Below are 15,403 nucleotides of genomic sequence, written 5' to 3'. Positions count from 1 at the left end.
CCTGGAGAATGGCCTTGTGAAACTTCAGTTTTAAATAATCAGAACCTTAAATATACAGATAGATATAATTGTTTTCTTATGTTGGGGACTCTCTGGCCTGGCTTTTCTTGAAAGCTGCTCTGGTTTAGTATGACAATGCCAGGAAGATACTTCTTCCCTCACTTCTCCTATAGAGCAGGGCCACAGGCAAATTATTATTCATCTTACTCATTCAGCTTGTTCTTTTATTCATTTCCTACCTTGGTCCACAAAGATATCATTCCATACCTGTATCAGACTTCCCATCTGTACCCATCTGTACTCACCTATTCAGCAGCCTTTCCTGCCTATTTAGGTGTGGTAGTCTGTCTCCTCATTCTGTGAAAGCCCATCTAGGAGGAGGAGCCATCTGGGCAGGGACGAAGCAGAGTCCGGATCTGTTATTTGGGTGGGATGGCAGGGCAGATGGGCCACCCTCAGACTCTTGAATGTGTGCGGTTTAGAATCAGTGAGTCTTGAGATTGAAAGAAATCTTGAAGATCTGTGTTACATTTGAGCCAGCTACAGACTACACGCGTACATTCTGTAATACAAGCCCAGAGCAGGGCTGCCTGCTGTCAGGCCAGGGAGGAGGTCACTGGTCTCTCCCTCCAGATGCCACTTAGTGAGCCTGATGGGGAGTACAGTCTCAGTTCTTGAAGAACTCTGGCTCCAGTGGGTTTGGGGGAAAAGAGAAAATACTTGTGAAAAGTGAATCAACTCCACAAGAGAAGTAGTGTAAGGTGGGGCAGAGGTTTTCAAACAGAAGTATCTTAGGAGCTAAGTTGAGGGAAAACCCTAAGGCTAGGCTCCAGGCCTCTTACATGATGTCAGCTCAGCCAGCTCTGCTTTTATCATTCTTACATGGAATTCTAGGGGAGACTTCTTTTGAAAGGAGAGTTCTGCTAATGTTTAAAACACAGAAGTATTGAAAACTTCTACTTTAAGAGAAAGAATTAATGTTGGCCTGATTTCAAACATCAATTTCACTGCCTATGTAGCAGTGTGAATTTGGTCCAAACGACTTAATTTTTATGAGCTCCCATTTTCTCATCCGTAAAATGGGAGTGATGATAACATCTATTTCTTTGATGAAATACTGAGATGTATTTAGCCAACTGTCTGGCACTTACTCAGCACTGACTAAATCTTAGTTCTTAAGAACAATAAGAAACCATTGCAGGCTCATGAGCAGAGATGCAATGTGAACCCAGTAGTATTTTAATAAGACCTACCTCAGTGGGAGATGAGGGCAGCTAGAACAGGGAGAGACTAGAATCAGAGAACACAGATAATGATGAGCTATTGTAATAATTTAGGGATGGAGGGCGCTGGGATTAGAGAAGAGAAGTGGAGAGAGGAGAATGGGCTTTGATAGACATTGGAAGGACGCCAGAACAGGACTTTGTGATGGTCAGAATATGGAGGGCAAGAGAAGGGGAGGAGTTTGGGGGCCTGGATGATAGGAGAGTGGCATTGACTCCGACTATAAAAGGAAAGTTGAAAATGCTGTTCTTCGCCAAATATTTTGTAAGTCAACATTATTAAGGTATAATTTATAGACGATACAGTAAGACCACTTTAAGAATACAATTTAATGAGTTTTGACAAATAAGCCCAACTGTGTAACAACTCTCCCAATTAAAATATGAAACAAAAGTTCCTTCTTGCCACTTTACAGTAAATCCCCACTCCATTCACCAAATGTTTATTGAATATTTTCTCTGTGCCAGGCACTGTGCTGGTTATTGGAACCCAATGAGATGAACGAGGCATAGTACCATCCCTTAAGAAGCTCACAAAGCAGTCTAGAAAACAGTCATATAAATTGGCAGTTACAACACAGAGTTATGGCTGGGCACGGTGGCTCACACCTGTAATCCCAGCACTTTGGGAGGCTGAGGCGGGCGGATCACGAGGTCAGGAGTTCGAGACCAGTCTGGCCAACATAGTGAAACCCTGTCTCTACTAAAAATACACAAAAAATTAGCCAGGTGTGGTGGTGTGTGCCTGTAATTCCAGCTACTCAGGAGGCTGAGGCAGGAGAATCGTGTGAACCTGGGAGGCGGAGGTTGCAGTGAGCCAAGATCGTGCCACTGCACTCCAACCTGGGTAACAGAATGAGACTCCGTCTCAAAAAAAAAACAAACAAACAAAAAAACCCACAAAGTTATAATGCCACAAGAGGAGTAAGTATAGGGTGCTGAGAGCACACAGGAGAACCATGTAACCCAGACTCTGAGGACCTGGGAAGGCTTCCTGGGGGAGGCAATGTACAAGCTGAAACCTGAAGGGTAATAAGACTTAGCTGTGAGGGTGGTAGTGACAAGATAGGGAGACACAGAACATTTCATGCAGAGGCTACAGCATATCCAAGACCTGGGGTCTAAAGAGAGCTGGCATGCTTGGAGAACTGGAAGCAGCAGTTCAGTGTGACTAGCACTTCAGAGGGTAGGGGAAGAGATAAGTAAGACCTGAAGGTGGAGAGGTGTGACAGAGTCAGATTGTGAAGGAGGTTGTAAGCCATGTCTAGGCTTTTGGACTCTCTCTCTCTCTTTTTTTTTTTTTTTTTTTTTTGAGCCTTGCTGTGTTGCCCAGTGCAGTGGGCTGATCTTGGCTCACTGCAACCTCCGCCTCCTGGATTTAAGCGATTCTCTTGCCTCAGCCACCTGAGTAGCTGGGATTACAAGCGTGCACCACCACACACAGCTAATTTTTGTATTTTTAGTAGAGACAGGGTTTCACCATGTTGGCCAGTCTGGTCTTGAACCCCTAGCTTCAAGTGATCTGCCTCGCTCAGCCTCTCAAAGTGCTGGGATTACAGGTGTGAGCCACCGCACCCAGCTGACTTTTGGACTCTATCTTGAGGTAGTTGGGAGCCACTGACATATGTTAAGCAAGGGATTGATGTGATCAGATTATTATGTAGAAAGGCCACTCGCTCTGTCTACAGTGTGGAGAATGGATTGGAAGGCAGAATGACCAGTCTGGAGGCTATTGTAGTAATCCAGGTTAGAGATGGTGGTAATGAGACATAGGCAGGTAATAGTGTGGCTAGAAGGAATGGATAGATTCCAGAGACATTTGGAGGTGAAATCAGGAGCTGGTGATTTAACTGGGTATGAATAAAGAGGTAGAAGGAAGATTTGAGGATAAAACTCAGCATTGAACAAGAGGATAAGATTAGTTGGTGTACTCTGTTCCACTTCAGCTGGAGATTTTAAGATGGTGAGAGATGGGGGCAAGTTAAATCCAGGCATGATGAAATGTTCCATCCGAAGCTTATATGGGCTAGGTGCAGTGGCTTACACCTGTAATCCCAGCACTTTGCGGGGCTGAGGCGAGTGGATCACCTGAGTTCAGGAGTTCCTGACCAGCCTGGCCAACATGGTGAAACCCCAACTCTACTAAAACTACAAAAATTAGCCAGGTGTGCTGGCACAAGTCTGTAATCCCAGCTACTCAGGAGCCTGAGGCAGGAGAATTGCTTGAACCCAGGAGGCAGAGGTTGCAGTGAGCAGAGAGAGCACCACTGCACTCCACCCTGGGCGACAGAGCGAGACTCCATCTCAAAAAAAATAAGAAGTGTATATAGACACTACCAGAACCGAAGAGAGATTAGGGGGAGATACCAGCAAACTGGGTAGTTGAGAAATCATGAGGTTGGACGAGCTCTCCAGGAGGAAAGGAGGGAGTTAGGTGGAAGTCAGGGGCAGGAGGTTATGGATTGGCCCTTCTGACAGACTACCCCACCTCAAACAACTTTACTGGAGCATGACTCCATGGGACTTGTTAGAATAGTTTAAAGTGTGGCCGGTGTTTCAGAACTTGTCAGTTAGTTTTTACACCAGAGAAGTTAATACAGAAATTAGGGATAGGGGCCAGAGTGCAGATAATGAATTGACAGAGAAAGTGAAAATTATATGTAAAAGCGGTAACTTGAAAGTCCCTAAAAGAAAGAGTTAGGGAGTTACGGAGTGATGGGCAGCCCTGCTTGAAAAGGAAGGAGGAGGGCCCTCCTGATGTTTCTAGGTTCTTAGACTGGTTCAAGAACAGCAGGGGAGGGGGATGGAGGAGAGGGTCTCTCTCGATGTCCTGAGGGTCTCTCTGATGTCCCTGATTTTTTTACTCTCTTTGTTGCTTATTGGTGTCTCTGCTCTGTCACAAGCAACCACTGTCATTCGTATACGAAAAGTCCTCTTTCTGGGTGGTAAGAACTTTTAGTGTCCTTTTGCCCCTAGTCTTATACCTTTTCCCTCTTCTCCTGCTCACTGCTTCATAGAAGAGACTGCAAATGCAACTTTAGGTTGAGACAGTACTGCCTGCAGTGCCAGGGAATGAAATTCCTGGGACTTGAAGCCCTTCGAGGCTTAATCCCAGGCCTCCATTTCCTCCTTCGGTGTCTGCTGCACTAGTTCACAAGGGCCAGCTGCCGCAGCCTGAATGTTCCACCTTGACTTGGAGGAGCTTCGCCCATGGCAACTCAAAGTTGAGCAACAAAGTCCCCAAGGACAGTGGCCTTCTCTTCTCTGCTGCTTAGTCCTCTCCCACATTTGCTTGCTTTTACCATTACGTTGATGTGTCAGCATACAATTGATTTTTATTATTTAAATTAGTGCTTCAACTATAAAGGGGGTAGATGAAGAGAACCTATGGGTGTGGCCAGTGCTCCAGACTCTGAGCAAATTGTGAGTTATCTTTGTCCTAGATTTTCCAGAAGGCTCTGGAGATTCAGCAAGATGACTTTTCAAGTTCATAATAAGTGCCCCATTTTCTGCAGCATGATATGTCCTTTCATCTGGCTGTGTTTCCATAGTTTCCAAACTGACTATTCATATTTGCATACTTCCCTGAGAATTCATTTTTTCAGTGTCTCAGCTCTGCCCTAGAGCCCTTCAGTTTGCCTCAAGATTCCATTACACCATGGCTGCCCAACTGCTCTGTCAACTTGGCCCAGTTTGATTTTCCTTGTCTCTGTAGTTGTCATTGACCCATTCATGCCATGTACACCTGCTCATCTCTGCCTTTAAGCCTGTCTGAAGGATGACTCAACTACCATGATCAGAAAGGCCCTGGAAAACCATTGCCCTCTACAGTCATGGGCAGTCTCCCTACTAATCAGCATCAGCACTCATGGCCCTTTCTCGTCCTCTTCACCAGAGGCCAGATGCTAGAGCAAAAAGACCACTTCCAAATGCTAGAACAAAAAGACTGCAGGCTTTATCTGGGAGTCTGGCTTAGTCTTTCTAGAGGAAGATTTGGGCCAAGCTTGTGGAGAGTTGCTCAGCAGAACACTGGTGGGGAGAGATGGCTGTGAGAAGGAGGTTTGGAGTCACCCTTGTCTTAGGACATCTGATGGAGTTGCCTGACCAGATCTGCTGCCTTGGGAAGGCTCAGGAACCATGGACTCTACTGCTGGGACCTGACCCAACCTTTCTCCCTACCACTAGAGCATGAGAAAGACCGCCTGTGTAAGAGTGCTGACTACATGAACCTGCACTTCAAGGTGAAATGGCTCCACAATGAATACGTGCGGGATCTGCCTGTCCTCCAGGGGCAGGTGCCTGAGTACCCAGCGTGAGTCATCATGTGGGCACTACACAGGGAAGGGAAGACGGCCCTCTGGGTGGGCAGGGCTAGTATCCCCAATTCATTTCAACAAGCCAGTCTTGGGTACTGCCTGTTCCAGGTACCACTGTAGACAGAGAAAAGTGTTAAACTGTGCCCTGCCATCCAGAGGATCCCAGTGTAGTGGAGCTGTCAGGAAATGGCATATTCCAACCACGAGTTCTAACCCCCTGTTCTCCTGCTCTGACTGCAGGTGGTTTGAGCAGTTTGTGCTACAATGGCTGGATGAGAATGAGGATGTATCCCTGGAATTCCTGCATGGGGCCCTGGAGCGAGATAAGAAGGATGGAGTAAGTCAGGGGCTTTGGCTGCACAGGATCCAGGCCAGGTCTCCCAGCAATTAGCTATCGGCAGAAGTTACTGGGCTTTAGCCAGGATGGCTATGCCTGTCCTGTGGAGTTCACAGGAGGGCTGTTGAGGGCCACTAGCCACCCTTGCTGGGTCAGAGCCTTTTCAAACTCTACAAGCTTGGGAAAAGATAGAAGCTGTGGATGGTGACCCTGTGTGTGGTCTTCCTTAGTTCCAGCAGACATCAGAGCATGCACTCTTTTCCTGCTCTGTGGTGGATGTCTTCACACAACTCAATCAGAGCTTTGAGATCATCCGGAAGCTGGAATGCCCAGACCCCAGCATCCTTGCCCACTACATGAGGAGGTTTGCTAAGGTGACCATAACCCTTCCTACTCCCTCCCGCTTACCACCACCACACTCACAGTCTCATCACAGGCCTGAGCTCAGCACCTCTCCATTGTGGCCTCCAGGTAGAGCCTCCTGTGACCCCCATTCTCCTTTGCTTGTTTCTGGGGCAGACAGATGGTTCTGTCTTAGTGCTGTTCTGTGATTGAGAGGGAGCTTTGTCCTGTACTGTGAGATTCCCCCTTTACCTCCCTGCTGTTACTGTTCTGTGATGAGAAGTGCCACCTTAGGCAAGATTCCCATAGAAGAGCTAAGAGTTCCCTTTCCTTTTCTCCTCTTCTCAGACCATTGGGAAGGTGCTGATGCAATATGCAGACATCTTGTCAAAGGACTTCCCAGCCTATTGCACAAAGGAGAAACTGGTAGGTTCAGGCTCTGGGACTCTTAGAGAAAGAGAGTGGATGACATTTGAATCCTTGCTTTTGAAGCTGTCCTCAGAATTGAGGGTTGGGGTGACACTCCTGACGCCTGATTCCCACCATGGCTTTGCTTCAGATCCATGCCACAAAATTATGAGAACTTGACAGAGTTCCTGTGAGTCTCATTTGCTACATTATCCTCTGCTAAGCTAGACCTTTGTTTAGTCTTTTATATATAAACTTAAGATATTCAACGAGTTCTAAAGGATAATACATTAATACTTGAGTACCTACCACCCAGCTTAAAAATGAAAACGTTTGCTTTTAGTCAAGGAGAATTCTCTGAACTGGCCCCAGCTCTTCGTGCTTAGGGAGAAACCTATGTAATGTGTGAAGTCCCTGTGGCTTTTGTGAGAGAGGGAGGGACCCTAGGCTAATGGGCCCTATGCTGAAAGGAGCCAAGACTCAACAGCTACATCTGTCCCCAAAGCCCTGCATCCTGATGAACAACATGCAGCAACTGAGGGTCCAGCTGGAGAAAATGTTTGAGGCCATGGGAGGCAAGGAGGTACGTCTTAGGGTTTGGGAGTCACTGTATTTTCCCTTTATTCCTGAGCTCCTTGGCCACAGAACTCTACCCTCTCTTTACTAGGTATAGGCCAGGAATTCAGCTTGGGGTCTGGGCTGGCTTAATCTGAGATAGGCATTGGGGTAGGGCCCTGCGAGGGAGGAATAGGCATTGGGGTAGGGCCCTGCGAGGGAGGAATAGGCACTGGGGTAGGGTCCTGCAAGGGAGTAGTAAGGGTGTGGCAGGGTAGAAGAGGGTAAGAAAAGCAGCCTAGCCAGGCTTACCTCCTGTGAATATAGCTGGACCTTGAAGCTGCAGACAGTCTGAAGGAGCTGCAGGTGAAACTGAATACGGTTCTGGATGAGCTCAGCATGGTGTTTGGAAACAGGTCAGTGACCCCACAATACAAGGCCCTCAGAGCCAGATGTGGTCCCTAGCCAATCCCAGAGCCCTTGCCCCACACCTCTCCATATAGCTGCAGGTGTGCGGATCTTCCCTGTACTCCTGCTGACTGTCCCTGCTGGAACTGCACCATGAGCATATGGGAATGGGACCAAATAGCTGGTGCCGCTCCAGGGACAGCGTGTGTTTGGGGAGGGGAAGGCTACACTGTGGGCACGTGTATAGTTTCCAGGTACGGATTGATGAGTGTGTTCGACAAATGGCCGACATCCTGGGCCAGGTTCGGGGCACAGGGAATGCATCTCCAGACGCCAGGGCCTCAGCGACTCAGGATGCAGATAGCGTGCTCCGGCCTCTCATGGACTTCCTGGATGGCAAGTGAGTACAGCATTCAGGACTATCCTGTGGGGATGAGCAAAGCAGATGCCATCCGGCAGGGGAGCTCCTTGGGAAGAGGGGTTCTCAAACTCTCACCCTGGCCTCACCTGTTGCCTGGACTTGCAGCCTCACCCTCTTTGCCACTGTGTGTGAGAAGACGGTTCTGAAGCGTGTACTGAAGGAGCTCTGGCGCGTGGTGATGAACACAATGGAGAGGATGATTGTTCTGCCCCCACTCACTGACCAGACGGTAAGGACACCTCCTTCCACTTCCTCCTGCTGTCTCCCTTCCCCTCACTCCCTGCTTCCTGATGGAGTTGGGGTCCTCTGCTTTTGACTGATTCCCTCTCTGCCCAGGGCACCCAGCTGATCTTCACTGCTGCCAAGGAGCTGAGCCATCTTTCCAAACTCAAGGTACTCTGGGTGTGGGGTCCTCCTGTCAGGTGTGGTCCTTCTGAAGTCATGGAGAGAGGGTGGCTGGGGGGAAGGAAATTGGAGCTTTGGAGACTGAAGAGGAAAAGGAGGAGATGAATATGCACTGTGGGCTGGCAGATGGGTGCGTGACTGCTTTGAGCTGTCCTGATGCTGCTGATTTCTCTGAACAGGATCACATGGTGCGAGAGGAAACACGGAATCTCACTCCAAAGCAGTGTGCAGTCCTTGACCTCGCCCTGGACACCATCAAGGTGGAGGCCCCCCCTTTTTCAGACAGCCTTACTACCACACTCACTTGGCCCTGGCATTCCACTCTCCTAGACCAGGTGTCCCTCCAGCTCCTAGCACTCCACATCCAGAAGAGAGTTACTATGTACTGCCAAGGATACAAAGAGAATCAGATACGGTTCCTAAGTTCAAGATGCTTATCATTGGTAAGGTGATATAAGGCAGGAACATATGAACTGTGCTTCAAGGCACCTGGGAGAGGTATGTCATAGGTCTCAAGTTCTCTAAGGTTCAGATGGGTAAAAGAGCACTTTTGGTCCTTCTCCTTGCCTGAAATGCTTCTATTCCATTTCTTTGCCTGTCCAGAAAGATCCATCCTTCAAACACCACCCCACCTCCAAGACTGTGGCCATCCCCTACCAATCCTGCCAAATACCCAAATAATACTCTTCACCCAAGAGCCTATGACTCTGGTTCTGTGCGTGTTCCTGAACAGCCTGTTCTCACAGCCCTCTTCTTGCTTCTCTGAGGACAATGTTGGGGAGCTGCTTTCTGTAAGTAGATGAAGCAGTCACAGGTGCTCTTTTATCTTGCAGCAATACTTCCATGCAGGAGGCAATGGGCTGAAGAAAACCTTCCTGGAGAAGAGCCCAGATCTACAGTCTTTACGCTATGCCCTGTCTCTGTACACACAGACTACTGACACTCTCATCAAGACCTTTGTGCGCTCGCAGACCACCCAAGGTAAGGCCCTGAGGGCTTTGGGTTTCCACCTCTCCTCTCTGATACACATCTTCCCCTAGGGAGTCTGTATCTTCATGCCCTTGGGGGCAGATCCAGGTACTTCTTCAGAGAGCCCTTCAAATTCAGATCTTGATTGCTTGATCTCAGTACTTACATCCACCCCATACCCATTACCAGGCAGGAGAATCACAGAGGCCTGGGAGATATGTCTAAGATTTCTTTTCCCAGACATTGCCTGGCCCATGCATGTTTATTGAGCTCAAGGAGTACACCCTGACTGGTAAGCGGCAAGAAGGAAAAATCTGTGAGGAAGACTTGAGAATGAATGAAAGCCATGAGAAATATGAAGGCTCGTAGTGTGGGGAGCTTTGCTGGGAGTTGTCCTGGGGAGAGAAGGCAAAAGACTTTCCAGACTCTGCAGCATGCATAGGGAGACAAGGAAGAGAGGCAAACCATGGCAGCTGCTGAAGGGAGGGTGTGGATCCCGGGGCCCTGTGCACAGCTGTAGTTCCAGTCTCAGGGGTGCTGCTTATGCACAGGGGACCCAGGAAGCCGGCTTTCTCCCAGTGATTTTCAGTGCTCAGAACCCCTCCCTACCTTTCGCGTGGCCTGTCCAAAACAAAACACATCTGCATAGATGTAGCTCAGGTTGAAATTCTGATGCTGGAGCAGAGCCCTCCCCGGAGGCACCTCAGGCACATTTCTTACTGCTTGTTCCTAGGAAACCTGAGCAGGCTGCCTGGGGGAGCGAAACTGGTGGCAGAAGTTGACGCTTAGGCATTACTGAGCTGTGTGTGAATCTGGGGCACAGGGCTGACCTAGAGGGGAGAGGGGTTTAAGCAGGTAGACTGGTGATGGGAGGTCAGAAAATGGAAGGGACCTAAAGTACTGCTCTATTCCCCATCTGTTCTCATTTCCAATCCAGGGAGGGAAGAGTAGAGAGCAAAGAAGAGCTGTGAGTCTTACTTAAGTGGACAGGGAGAACTTTTACAGAGCTGGGTACATGTGCAGGCACACACCATCAAAGAAGATCTGAGTTAATCCAGAAAGGCTTTTTAGAAGCGTTAAGCTTTAAGCTTGATAAAAGATGAGGAGAGCCTGGAATGAGCACACATATGGTGAGAGCAAGGTTGGACACTGCAGGAAGAATCCCTATGTATGTGTGTGCATTTTCTACCCATTGCTTTATCATTTAAGGGTCTAAGAAATTAGAGCCTCCAGCCTCTCTCTTGTCCTGCTGGTCTCAGATACCTCCTCTCTGTCTTTTTCTACTGTTTCTGCCTATGATTTGGTTGGTCTCTGACCCATGAAGTCTAATTTGGAGCATTCACACACTCACTCCAGCTCTTTCACTTCTTTCTCCACTCTGCCCCACCTCTGTGCTCCCTCAGAATATGTGTAGAGCTGCTTTGAATGGCTGATAACTCCTTAGACTGCTAACGAATTCTTCTTTCTCTGTTCTGCTGCTGCTACTACCTCTGACTTGCCTGTCCTCATTCAGTGCATGATGGGAAAGGTATTAGATTTACTGCTAATGAGGACATTCGGCCGGAAAAGGGTATGTTGTACACCATGCAAATATGGATCTAACATGGGCTAACACTGACCCCTGGGAGCTAGAATGAGCAACTTGTGCTGGGGGTGGGGGAACCAGTTGTCAAAGTTTAGGAGCTCTATTCCAAGTCTCAGAGATGGGCAATGCCTTCATATAGCCCAGGAAGGGGTTCTGTTGTTGATCCCTGTCTGTGTTCTCAGCAATCTCCCACCCCTCTGCCTCAGGACAAAGGATTTTCTCTGGTGTGTAAGATTGTGGTGTTTTCTTTTTTCTTTCCTTTTCCTTTTTTTTTTTTTTTTTTTTTTTGAGACAGAGTTTCACTCTGTCGCCCAGGCTGGAGTGCAGTGGCACGATTTCTGCTCACTACAAGCTCCGCCTCCCAGGTTCATGCCATTCTCCTGCCTCAGCCTCCTGAGTAGCTGGGACTACAGGTGCCCACCACCACGCCCAGCTAATTTTTTTTGTATTTTTAGTAGAGACAGGGTTTCACCGTGTTAGCCACGATGGTCTCGATCTCCCGACCTCATGATCCACCCGCCTTGGCCTCCCAAAGTGGTGGGATTACAGGCATGAGCCACCACACCTGGCCCGGTGTTTGCTTAAAATAGGGTGGGGTCTCTGTTAGGGGGAGCCTGTAGATTGGCTCTTTTCAGAGATTGGAACTGGGGAGTTCATTCTATAGAGGGGCCCAGGTTTGAGGGGGATGAAGTCTTTCAGAGCACAGCAGCCACCCAAGCAGGGACCTCTAGGAATCCTGCAGCCTCCCAAGCAGGGACCTCTAGGAATCCTGCAGTCTCCCAAGCACGGACCTCTAGGAATCCTGCAGCCTCCCAAGCACGGACCTCTAGGAATCCTGCAGCTTCCCAAGCAGGGACCTCTAGGAATCCTGGGCATAGGTGGAAGGTTGCTGCTTTTGGCTAGAGAAGACCCACATTTTTCCATTAAGAGACACCACCAAGTCAACATAATTCCCAGACACAGATATAAGGTGATGGCACTGTCCTACCCCAACATCTTTTAATGAAAAATCCTTCAGCCTAGGAGATAGAGTTTTGGGGATCCTTGAGAGAGAGTCTTAGTGCATTTTTGGAAAATGTTGTGGCGAAGATGCTGTCAGCTTAACTTGTGTTACAAGACACAGCATTGTTCTTTATCCCATTTCTTTCCCTTCTTCTATTGCTTACTTCCCATGGTTAAATCCCATGGTGATTGCTTCTTGCTTTTGGGTATAGGGTGGTGGCCTCCTCACCCCTCAGTTTTACCTCCTAGTGTTCTCCAATGGGGAATCATCTCTCCATTTGTCCCTCAGGGTCTGGTGTGGACGATCCTGTGGGAGAAGTCTCTATTCAGGTGGACTTGTTTACACACCCGGGTACTGGGGAGCACAAGGTCACAGTGAAAGGTGAGTGATGGACTTACAGGTCTGCCCTTTCCTTGCCCAGTGGCCTCACTCATCACTCAAAAGCAGGGGCTCATCTCAGCCCTTCTCCAAGGGGAAGGTCACGTGGGGTTCAAGAACTGGGAATTCCTGGTGGGATCCCTCACAGGTTTCCCTTGTTTGGGCAGTGGTGGCTGCCAATGACCTCAAGTGGCAGACAGCGGGTATGTTCCGGCCTTTCGTGGAGGTGACCATGGTTGGCCCACACCAAAGTGATAAGAAGAGGAAGTTCACAACCAAGTCCAAAAGCAACAACTGGGCCCCCAAGTACAATGAGACATTCCACTTGTAAGTTACAGGGTGGGGGACCTGCAGGACTCTGGGATGGGGGTAAAACTTGAGGGGTGGGTGGGGAGGAGGGCCCTGGGAGATGGCAGACTAGAGTGAAATCAGCTGAAGACTCTCAACTCTGGCCTCATTAACTTCTATCCTGTGCTCACAGCCTCCTGGGAAATGAAGAGGGGCCCGAGTCCTATGAGTTGCAGATATGCGTGAAGGATTACTGCTTTGCCCGGGAAGATCGCGTGCTAGGGCTGGCTGTGATGCCTCTGAGGGATGTCACAGCCAAGGGCAGCTGTGCCTGCTGGTGCCCCTTGGGCCGGAAGATCCACATGGATGAGACAGGCCTGACCATTCTCCGGATTTTGTCTCAGAGGAGCAATGATGAGGTGGCCCGAGAATTTGTGAAACTCAAATCAGAGTCTCGTTCCACAGAGGAGGGGAGCTGAACACCTTCGACTCCTGTTCCAATCAGGCAGCAGCAATTTCACAAATCAGGGCCAGTGGGAGTTAGCTGTGTAATCAGCTTAGGATCTTTGCAGTCAAGAGGCTGACCCCTTCAGTTAAAGATATTTAAGGAAAAATTTGGGGTGGTGATAATATTGCTTTTCACAGAAAGGGTCATGAAGCCCTGACCCAGCAGGACTGTGGTACTAGGGGCTGGTATGTGGGGTTACCATATGGAGAAATTTTCCATAAAGAGAGAAGGACAAACATTTCTGAGAGTGTCAGCCATTCTTGGTAGACACCCCTCCACTCCTCATTCCACCTCTACCATCTCCATGCCACAGCTTATCCAGTTAGACACATACACACCAATCATTAGAAAAACAAGTGTAGAGGGTGTGGAACTTGTGCCTGGCTGGCTGGGCAGTCAGTTGAGCCTGTTGCTGAGCCCTGTGGTCTGGATTGTAGTATGGCCAGGGCAGGAGTACACAGAATAGAATTTAGACTGTCCCTTGAGCAGAATCCACTGATTTTCTGTGGCTCCAATGAGAACAAGGCTTTGAAACTGAACAAGATACCTTCTAGAAATGAACTGTGCTAATCCCTTTCCCCAGATTGTATCATGAGTAGGACCAGGTTCACGTGGTGCTTCAAAGCCCTGAGAAGAATATGTCTTTGGACCCCAGGCACTAGGGACCACCTGCCTGGGAGTCTCCCTGCCTCACTCATCTAGGCAGGGGAGTGATGCTTGAGGACGTGACAGGCTGTTCTAACATGTATCTACCTGAGGGGTAGTTGAAGGATCCAGGAGTATTTTCTTCTTGGGTAGGCCCTGAACAAAGCCAAATAGAAACCAGTCTAGAAAAAGTCCTGCTCATCTGTGTCCACTGCCTTCTAGCCATCCTCCACCTTGCAGAGAGAATCTAGACTTTGGTCTCAGTCTCTCTCTTTCATCTGGGTCATTTGCTATTCCCCTCAGATATTCAACCCTGTAGAAGGAGCCTGGACTCTGATCCCTCTGTACAGGCTGGATGGAGGGGGCCCTCAACATTCCCTGGGAGGTCAGAGACAAACTTTCAGAGAGTCAGATGGACTTCCCAAGACTTGCTCAGAGATGTGACATGGTTCTTGGATTTCCTCTGTAGCAGCCTCCTGGACTTCCTGAGGACTCGACATTGTCCACAGATGTACTGGCCATTACATGAAACAAGAAACCAAGCATCTTTGCTGTTGTTAATTATTATATGTGCCATTGTTACAGATTATAGGCTAGTCTGTAATAAATTATCTTATAGCAGCCTTTGGGGTTTGGTAATTCTGCTAATGTGTGGAAAGCCATGGAAATGACTGTCCTCTATAATGGTAGATTTTGGCCTAATGGTCCTTTGCTGCTTCACACTTCTCCACCCCCATACCTGACAGCCAGTGGGTGAAGCCTAAAGTGGTTCTGGATAAGCACCACTGGGCTAACATCCTGTCCTAGAGCTGAGACCACCAATCTAATTAAGAGAGTCATGGGACATAAGGCACCGGCTTCCTGCAAAAGGTCCAAAAGAGTAGCAGTAGAGGTAGTCTGGTGAAAACTCGTCCATGCTTCTCTTCCTTTTGTCTAGAATCGCTAGGACAGATCACAGCCTGGGTTGTGAGGACAAGGCAGGGGCCCACTGGGGAGAGGTGTGCCTGCCCATCTTGGCAGAGGACTGAGGCTGCCACAGATAGGACAGAAGATTAGGCTTAGGACTGTACCTTGGCCTTTCATTCAGGCTCTATTCAAGGAAGAAGAGCTGCAGTAGAATGCCTACTCCCAACGGGGAAGAAATAAGGTAAAAGGCCTCCTGGCATGGAAATGGGAAAAGCTGAAACAAGAAAGATAGTGTTCACCTACTCTCTCAACCTGCACCATCACTACTTGTGGGGCAGGGACTAACGGGGCACCAGGCGGGGTTGCTCCGTCTCCACTGCTTGCTAAATAAATCCTTAGAGTTCAGTTGCTCATTTAAAAATTTCCTCCTCCCTGTTCCTCTCCCAAGCCAACCACTTAACATTTCTGCCTCAAAATTACCTGTTGAATCCATTGGGTCGCCTCAAATTCCCACGACTACCACAAGAGTCGTGGCAGCTTTTACGTCCTCATGCCTGAGTTACTGTGTAATCCCCTGCTTCTGTTCTTACCCTGTTCTCTTCACACACTCTAATATAAAGTCCTTCTCCTATTAAACTATTCAGTG

At 48.6% G+C, this 15,403-nt stretch overlaps 1 protein-coding gene across 2 annotated transcripts in view; it reads left to right on the top strand.

The window, feature by feature from the left end:
* Window positions 1–14,475, top strand: part of UNC13B (unc-13 homolog B) — a 232,879-nt gene extending 218,404 nt beyond the window's left edge. Inside the window, exons 26-40 of one of the 2 annotated variants that reach the window (XM_025359917.1) lie at window positions 5,469–5,595; window positions 5,840–5,936; window positions 6,167–6,310; window positions 6,627–6,704; window positions 7,192–7,269; window positions 7,569–7,657; window positions 7,897–8,049; window positions 8,176–8,299; window positions 8,407–8,463; window positions 8,655–8,735; window positions 9,309–9,456; window positions 10,958–11,014; window positions 12,321–12,413; window positions 12,578–12,737; window positions 12,892–14,475. In XM_025359917.1, the coding sequence (XP_025215702.1) occupies window positions 5,469–5,595; window positions 5,840–5,936; window positions 6,167–6,310; window positions 6,627–6,704; window positions 7,192–7,269; window positions 7,569–7,657; window positions 7,897–8,049; window positions 8,176–8,299; window positions 8,407–8,463; window positions 8,655–8,735; window positions 9,309–9,456; window positions 10,958–11,014; window positions 12,321–12,413; window positions 12,578–12,737; window positions 12,892–13,177 (1,772 nt within the window). In that variant the 3' untranslated portion in view covers window positions 13,178–14,475. The remainder of the gene's footprint in view (window positions 1–5,468; window positions 5,596–5,839; window positions 5,937–6,166; window positions 6,311–6,626; window positions 6,705–7,191; window positions 7,270–7,568; window positions 7,658–7,896; window positions 8,050–8,175; window positions 8,300–8,406; window positions 8,464–8,654; window positions 8,736–9,308; window positions 9,457–10,957; window positions 11,015–12,320; window positions 12,414–12,577; window positions 12,738–12,891) is intronic. The other variant, XM_025359918.1, reaches the window with a different exon arrangement.
* Window positions 14,476–15,403: the final 928 nt, after the last annotated feature.

This window comes from Theropithecus gelada, chromosome 15, assembly GCF_003255815.1.
Source record: "Theropithecus gelada isolate Dixy chromosome 15, Tgel_1.0, whole genome shotgun sequence".
Taxonomy (NCBI): Eukaryota; Metazoa; Chordata; class Mammalia; order Primates; family Cercopithecidae; genus Theropithecus; species Theropithecus gelada.
Note: the sequence above shows the minus strand (reverse complement) of the source record. Positions and strands in the feature narration are given on the sequence as shown.